Here is a 7,922-nt window from a genome sequence, read left to right on the forward strand (position 1 = left end):
CTGCCGCCGTCGTCTCTCTGTAACGCCAAAGAGTAAACACCCAAAAGGATCCATTTCACATCCCACTTCCCACTTCTCACTTCTCACTTCTCACTTCTCACTTCTCACTTCTTCTCATCCCTAATTCAGAATCTCAGATCTCTCTCTCACAATCTCCAAATTTTGATTCCAATTTTCAGTCTCACTGAGGAGAAATTAATCGACGAATCTCTCAAATCTCAATCTCAATCTCAATCTCCCATGGCTACCTTGCATAAATTCAAGCTCTTAGCCTCCCAATGTGCCGTCGCCGGTTGCCCTACTCAAAGCCCCACTGCTAGCCCCGTCTTTCACCTCCGCCGTCGCCGACGCAAAACCCTAAGAATGCTCCTCAATCGGGCCGATCGCCGCCGATTTCCCTACCAAGATAACTCCGCCGATCCTCAAGATGTCGACGACGACGATGACGACGACGACAATATGATTCCGGAGAAAAACGATAAGGAGGTCCGAGCCAGGCGGAAACTCAAGGATTTGTTCGTCTCGTCGCCGCCACTCGAGGATAAGGTTTCCGACAGGAGAATCGAAGAACAGGAAGCATTGTTAACGACGGCCAACACCGGCGCCGCTGGAATCGGTACGCCCTCCATCACTCGCCGCTCTCTAAGGCCGATATCGGCGACATTTCGTTACAGATTTCTCCGGCGAGCTTGGCGGCCGGTGCTCGTCACCATTCCCGAATAGAGGATACTCCTCTCTGGTAAATTCTGTACGAAGAAACTCCATAACTTTTGCCTTAATTCCTTTTTCTTTTTTGATTTTCATAACATTTTTTTTCCTAATAAATTCGGACGAGTGGTCTAGCAGTGGGGAGGAGAACGAAGAAAACAATGTAAATAATTTTTAAAGAAAAAAAGAAAAAGAAAAAAGAAATTACTGATAAATTACCATACGAATACGATAGCGGTGAATTAGAATTAAAAGTTAAAAAGGTAATTAACTATTGGCGCCGTATTTTGATAACGTGCGCCGTAGTTGCGTGAGGACGTAATGGCCACGCGACGTTGAGAACTCACCAATCCGTTAACGGAAAAAGAAGGTTTTAACGATTATAAAACAAAAGAAAACGTTTAGCGTTAAATCTTAATTAAAGATGGTAATGATGAATTAATGGAAAAGCTTATTTTGGGAGTGAGGTAAAAAAATGTGTGTAATTATTATTGTTGGTATTTAGTTTTTGAATTTAATATATGTGTTGGCTTAGAATTGGGAACAAGGAGTTTGAATGTGGAGGAGAGGTGCGTTGATATAAAACTAATTGTAATAATTAAAATAAAAATAAAATAAATAAAAAAAGAAGTCACATGGGTCATTATGTATATGTACTTTATAGTAGCACGATTTTAGGAAATGCAAATCATGATGTGGTAGAATGTGGAACACGAGATCATATTAATTATTAAGGGTATAATCCTATTTGATTTAGTTTTTAGTAGAGACTATCTTGTCGATATTTGAAATGATTTAGAAGACATGATTTAGAAGAGATTAAAACTAAATGGAAAGTTAATCAGATTGTGAGAGAAAGAAACAAACATAATGAAATTCAAAAAATAATGACGAAAGAAAATTATTACTCGAAGTTTAAAGGGGATAGTCTAAATCCTATTTATACTCGATCCAAGCTCAGCACAAACTTAAAGTTTAACGAGTCCAACTCAATATAGCCTATTGAGTTGGATATGGATCACCATATTACAGATCGAGTGAACCAATCAACTAACCAAGAAAATTCCAAAAATATAACAATAATGATAGGACTTGGTCCCGAACATGATCCTCGTGTGTACAACAAATACAACAAAGACATTTGTTTGGAGCAAACTTTGGAAGGAAGCAGATGAAATATTCCTTCCCTACACACACACACACACAAAACGGAATATAATTTCCACAATGTTTTGGTCATACCCCATTTATGCTTTTCTTTAAGCAAAAATGTAACACTGCCAGCTGTAAATTCTGCATTTTTTTTTTATTTTTTTATTTTACTAAGTCTTTGTTTCTTCAAAGAGACAATCAATATTGTTGTGTAGGTTAAGATTGCCTAAGATATGAGACTTACTTGGATCCCTCTCCCACACCTTAATGATACACAAAAAGGAATAGAAAACCAAACAAAACTTGCTTTTTCAGCTTTGGACAACTTTCCCACCCCTTTCTTGCCTAAACCCTAAACCATCCTTTGACTCATCTTCTCTTTAACCTTCATGAGTTTATTTATCCCTCTCATACCATATCAGTGACAACAATCATAGTTTAAGGTTTCTGGACAGGAACTTGTCCTCTCCTTTTCAGGTTTTCGTCAAGATGGACACTTTCACCCTCCCCAACTTCCTGTCAGCAAACCCCTCAGCTAACCACATCAGCCTCCTTAACATCACATACTACTTTCCTTCCCCCCTTTAAACTAGTGGAGAGCTTAATTCAAAGAACGTGGTAGGTTTCAATCAAGTCATAACAGCCCAAGTCTACCGCTAGAAAATATTGTCCGTTTTGGTCCATTATGTATTGTCGTCAGCCTCACAGTTTTAAAACGCGTCTTTCAAAGTTACGTAGTAGAATCAGTACTCATCCAAATATTATTCTCTTTGGGCTTTCTTTTTTAATCTTCCCTTCAAGGTTTTTGGGTTTTCTCTTCTAGGCTTCCCCATTACACGTCTACTAGGGAGAGGTTTCCACATCCACATCTTTAATAAGGAATGTTTCATGTCCGTCTCCAAATGATATAGGATCTCATGCAAACAAATAATCTGATATGTAAATTCATCAAAAGTTGCCACTAAAGCCTGCCAGAACATGAAAGCATATGCTTTCAATGTTTTGCAGACTCTCCATCTTGGCTGATTTAGAGGTCACTGATTTATGTACATATTCTATAGAAATAAAAGAATCATGTGTGTCTTTATCTTTTCACTTACAGTATCCATTCCAGAACCGAAGTAGACAGATCCCCTTATGCTCTACAACTTGTAAAGGATTTATTCCTCTCCATCTTAGCTGCGTTGTTGTCTTCACAGCTTTGAAGCATCCATTACTGAATGTGGGGTCTCTGCCTATCAAACTTTATTCACATGGAGATCTGATGTGTTCTTCATAGACCTAACGAACCAATAAAAATAAAAAGATGTAAAAAAAACATTAGTAGCTTGTGGAGACACACACAGCTAGTCACATTTAGATCACTTTACCAGACCCATTTCAACGTAGAAGAGAGGCGTGCATTAATAGACAAGCTTTGTACTCTAAGTCTGATTAATTTACTCCCCACTATCATGCACGTTCTCCTGCAAAACAAAACGTTATTAGAAACTTTAATCTTTTAAGGCATTTCCAATATAACGAGGACGCGCTGCGCACCAGTTCGAGTTGTAATTCAGAAACTTTTTGCCATTTCTGATTAGCAAAGAATTTCAGTGACTGCAGAGAAAACAGGAAAATTAGCAGAATCAAAGCAGCCATATTGACACAAAATTGGAGCATGCACAAGCCCACCGTTAATATATATTGCCCTCTTTGGGCTTTCCCTTGGTTTTAAAACGCGTCTACTAAGGAGAGGTTTCCACACCCTTATAAAGAATGCTTCGTTCCCCTTTCCAACCGAGGTGGGATCTCACATTTAAATTAACAGAACAGGGAAGAGAAGTGCAAAAGAGAAGGCTTCACATACTCCAATTCTCTGAATCTCCAAGGATCTACGTAATGCTTTTCCTTTAGTCAAGAGATTCTTGGACACCGAACGTAGAGGTCGTTTATAGTTCTTTCCACGGAAAATAATTATGGCATAACCTTCTTTTAGTTTGTCCACGGATATTAAAATCCCACCACTTTCTGCTTCAAGCGATTTCGCAGTAGAAAGAACCTGATTAAAAGCTCTCTGCATGCTAATCACCTTTACCACCTCTCTGTGTTTCCAGTGTTGATGCAAACCTTCAATAACACCATCAAAGATACCACGCCTACCTAAATTCACCAGAAAACAAAAGGGGTTCTTATGTTTGCTTTCGTCAATGTAAAATCGATCAAATTTGTATGTTTTCAATAAAATTCCAAAGGCGGTGAGGTACCGAGTGTTAAGCAGCTATGCATCTTCAATCCCATCTTCCTAAAACATATCCTCTCCTCATTTGTAATCAGTTCCTGGTCTGCATCTGGCTCGACATGTCTGCATGATGCATTCAACTTTGTCAACTCCTTTGTTGACTTCTCTACCTTAAAGTCAAGCTGCAAAATCCCCATAAGAGAAAAACATCAGGAGGACATGATAACAGCTTAACAAGGATGATCAATTCAGATAATAGCACGTCAAAAGTTAACCCTACAATGCTAAGCCTTCGCTCTTGCTTCTTCAGCTCCCTAATTATTTTTCCCTTTTCAGCATCTGCTTGAAGTTTTGATTCTGTACTTCCGGTTGTCAAATCTTCATACTCCATTGTGATATCCTTAAAATCTGATAAAGTTCCAGCCTTGGCTCTCTCTTCCAAGTTCCCAGTGTCAAAACAAAAAAGTTCACTGGCTTTCAGCCGTGAATTTTCCTCGTGAAGTTGCCATCTTTGGAGCTCCGTTTCTCTTTGAATTATTGAATTGGCAACTCCAACAGGTAGGAAATCCTTGCCTCGGTAAAGGATAATGAAAAACTTGTTGCGCAGCAGCAATGTTCCTCCTGTGAGACTCTGAACCAGTAATGGTTATTAAATGCAATCACATCGACTCGGATTTGTTGAGTTAAACTCAAGGGCAAGAAATTCAGTTAGTCTTTAGAAAATGTTTGCATTAGACTGTTCTATACAGACAATGATTTTTCTGCTTTAGTAAAATCGATGTTCATTGAAGGACGATGTCTTTAACATATACTAGAAAATTTTCCATTATTTCAGGCTCGATGTCTCATAATTTATACACTTTTAGAACAAATACTATTTCTAGAAAACTTGCCTTAAGTTCATACGCCATCTGCTCATTGTTTGTATTTGGAACCCCCCACTTCAAAGCAATCTTAGCTATCAGACTTTTCTCCCATAACTTTAAGATGGCAGCAGCCAACCCTTGAAGTTTTCTGTTTCTGCCTTCAAATATTTGGAAAATACAAAATTAGTGAACAGAGAAATACCCAATGAACTAGGTAGAGAATATTCAATCCAGCCATGATATAGCAGGGTCTGTATGTAGCTATGAACATGCACACAACATCATAAATAGAGCATAAAACATTATTTATCCACTAATGAAAATGCATGTCGATTGGGGGTGAAGTTGAAACTCTATACCCTATAGATTTGTCTCGGAGCAAATGATCATTAACCATTCTTCAAAAATTATGTCGAACCCTTCCTACACTGTTATGAAGTTGTGTTGTGCTGGACCAACCAATTCAGGAAAGGAAAAAAACAGATTAAGGTGGACATGCCATTGTGTTGCTCACGACCTTCACTTAAATTGTTTCGGTTTTTCTGCAACTTCCCATAAAATTTGAAGCAGAAAAAAGACAGCTATTCAAAACCCTCGACCCTGATTTTTACCTTCATCCTATCTCAGTTAATATTGCAACTGAAGAGCTCAAGAAATTTGTATTCAATGAAGAAAAAACAAAAAATTATACCAAGAACAAAATGAGTAGGTAAGGGATGTGCAAGCTTCCTCAGATATAGTAGTTCAGCATCTGTAAGCTTTGGGTTAGTAAAGGGTGGACAGCGCCTATAGGGAGGCATATATCCAGGAACCACCTCTGGAAGCATGTCAGCATCAACCGGCAGAGGTTTGTGCATCCACCAGTCAATAAAGCGAGGCCCCAAATCATCTAATAGTCTGTCAGTTTCCCTCTCGTAGAGTGACCCACTCAAGAAAGAAGTAGAAGCTTCTCCCCATTCATCAACATTGTCGTTTATACTTCGATTCGAACCACCTTCATCATGTTCGTCGAGCGAAAAATCAGTGTCTGTTTCCAGGAACGGTGTTCTGGAACAGTAAGGACTATCTACTTGCATTTTTGTGCTAAGTTTCAAACCCAGTGGATAATTGCAACCCCTGAAAACAACAAGGGCGTTTTTCTTACTCCAGACGACCATACCACCAGTTTTCATCTGTACAAGAGGAACCGTAACCATATAAACACATTCTAAGCATAATATGTATGATTATAAACTGAAAGTCCAAAAATGGATGGCAGCATAAAGCGGTGATTTTCCTAACAGAGTTTTTCTTAAGGAAACACTTCTCATAGGTAAATTGCAAAGGCATTCCTACTTCAAATAACAAAATACTTGAAACAAAAGAGAAAATTAAGCAAAACCAACCTCACCTCAACAATTTCTCGTGCTCTATCCATATTGCGGCTCAAGGGGACATCAAATTTCAGCATGGCAAGCTCATTTGTCTCCCATGTGAAGTGTATCTTATTCACAACGTCTTGAGTAACCCCAATTTTATTGACCTTCACCCATTTCTCCATTTTTGAAGCCTCACCCCTCAGCCTTTCGAGCAACACTTTATCAAGACTCAGCTCAGCTGAAGTCACTGTTTTCTTCTTAGGCCTCCTCAAAACAATCCCATCGTCCTTCTCCCACGGCATTCTCCCGCGAGTTCTCGACTCATCAAAACCCTCCAAATAAAAATCCCCAAATTCAACCTCCTCCAATTTCATTCCAGTTTCTCCCGAATCACCATTTTTCTGAAGTTTTTCAATGCTTTTAGCAATTCGTCGCATTGCGTATTTCCCTGTTTTAACATTTCTTCTATCGGCTAACGCCCTATAGCGTTTTTTGCCCCCATGACCGTCCGACCCATTACTTCTTTCGGGCTTTGCGAGATCCACGCCTTCTTCTTCTAGGGGTTGAAGATAGAGAGGAGTCTTCGTCCATGGCGCTGTACGGAGGTTAATGGCGGCATTGGAGTCGGAAGAGGGCTCCGACAGAAGAGATGATTGTGATCCTGTAGAAGTGGCGGTAATTGGGGCGCGAGGCTTGTGGGAGGAAAGGTGTAAGGGAGTGGAGTCTGATCGAAAGGATGGGGGAAAGAGAATCCTAGGCAGAGCTGGAGAGAAGCAAGTCGTGGCAAGCATAGTTTCGTGTGGTGTATCAATGGCGCTTTTCCATTACAGAATCGGATTGAGTAAATCAGTCGAGGACTGTAGCTGTGGTCTCTTTTATACGGAGGAAGATAGCGGGTCATCCGGTCAGATGGCGCCACCGCCACGTAGATCTTGAGATTTTTTCTTTTTTTTTTTAATGATAAAAAAAAAAAATATATATATATATATATTTCAACAAATTTGAAGGGGAGAAGGGGAGAGTGAAAAAGAAACATTTCTTCTAATGGTGTAACAATCTCTCTAACCAATGTGTTTTAAAACTGTGGGACTAATAACAATACGTAACCGACCAAGCTGAATAATATCTATTAGTGGTAGGCTTAAACTGTTACAAATGGTATCAAAGTCAGTTATTAAATTGTGTAAAAACTTGTCGAGATCATCCACGCGTTTTATATCACATTCTAGATGATAAAATATGTGTGAAATGGAAGTATGCATGTATTTTGGTACCAAAGACCAAAGAAAAATATAAAGTATGATGAAATCAAATGGAGTTGTTAGGATTTGTGCTAGATTTTATGTATTAAACTAATCAAAACCCACAACCTCAATCAACCAAAAACAAACCTTGTTTGACATATTATAATGGTTAGTTTAGACTAAATTATACCTAATTTTTTTTAATTCTCATTTTATAATCATTAATTTACTTTTTTTTCTTTTTTTTTTTTTTTAATGTAAAAATAGTTTAAGATACAGGAATTTTAATATTTATTTTTCCGACAAAATAAATTCATTGGCTCGAGTGACTTGTCTCTAATTCCAAAAAAAAAAAAAAAAAAAAAAAAAAAAA

At 38.5% G+C, this 7,922-nt stretch overlaps 2 protein-coding genes across 4 annotated transcripts; one reads left to right on the top strand and one right to left on the bottom strand.

Annotated features, from left to right (window-relative positions):
• The first annotated feature begins 240 nt into the window (after window positions 1–240).
• Window positions 241–723, top strand: LOC111809331. The gene has a single exon (XM_023695773.1). The coding sequence runs from the start codon at window positions 241–243 to the stop codon at window positions 721–723; it is 483 nt and encodes a 160-aa protein (XP_023551541.1).
• A 2,052-nt stretch (window positions 724–2,775) lies between these two features.
• LOC111809087 (chloroplastic group IIA intron splicing facilitator CRS1, chloroplastic) lies at window positions 2,776–7,147 on the bottom strand. 3 transcript variants are annotated; one of them, XM_023695436.1, is made up of 9 exons: window positions 6,338–7,147; window positions 5,639–6,119; window positions 4,975–5,105; window positions 4,362–4,712; window positions 4,107–4,263; window positions 3,710–3,998; window positions 3,400–3,459; window positions 3,231–3,326; window positions 2,776–3,141 (listed from the first exon to the last, which is right to left on the bottom strand). In XM_023695436.1, exons 1-6 carry the CDS (start codon window positions 7,094–7,096, stop codon window positions 3,934–3,936), a joined length of 1,944 nt encoding a protein of 647 aa, XP_023551204.1. In that variant the 5' UTR covers window positions 7,097–7,147; the 3' UTR covers window positions 2,776–3,141; window positions 3,231–3,326; window positions 3,400–3,459; window positions 3,710–3,933. The 3 variants fall into 3 exon arrangements, with proteins under 3 accessions (XP_023551204.1, XP_023551203.1, XP_023551202.1); XM_023695435.1 differs by having other exon boundaries at window positions 3,236–3,326; window positions 3,710–4,002; XM_023695434.1 differs by having other exon boundaries at window positions 3,710–4,002.
• Window positions 7,148–7,922: the final 775 nt, after the last annotated feature.

The sequence above is a fragment of the Cucurbita pepo genome, chromosome LG13, assembly GCF_002806865.2.
Source record: "Cucurbita pepo subsp. pepo cultivar mu-cu-16 chromosome LG13, ASM280686v2, whole genome shotgun sequence".
NCBI lineage: Eukaryota > Viridiplantae > Streptophyta > Magnoliopsida > Cucurbitales > Cucurbitaceae > Cucurbita > Cucurbita pepo.

Excerpts from the sequence above, each read along its gene's own strand:
- LOC111809331 (XM_023695773.1), top strand. The coding sequence starts at position 241 with ATGGCTACCTTGCATAAATTCAAGCTCTTAGCCTCCCAATGTGCCGTC.
- LOC111809087 (XM_023695435.1), bottom strand. The coding sequence starts at position 7,096 with ATGCTTGCCACGACTTGCTTCTCTCCAGCTCTGCCTAGGATTCTCTTT. Across the intron at positions 4,264-4,361 it reads AAGAGCGAAGGCTTAGCATT|CTTGACTTTAAGGTAGAGAA; the intron begins GTAGGGTTAACT and ends GGGATTTTGCAG. Across the intron at positions 3,460-3,709 it reads TGGAGATTCAGAGAATTGGA|TCACTGAAATTCTTTGCTAA; the intron begins GTATGTGAAGCC and ends TTTTCTCTGCAG.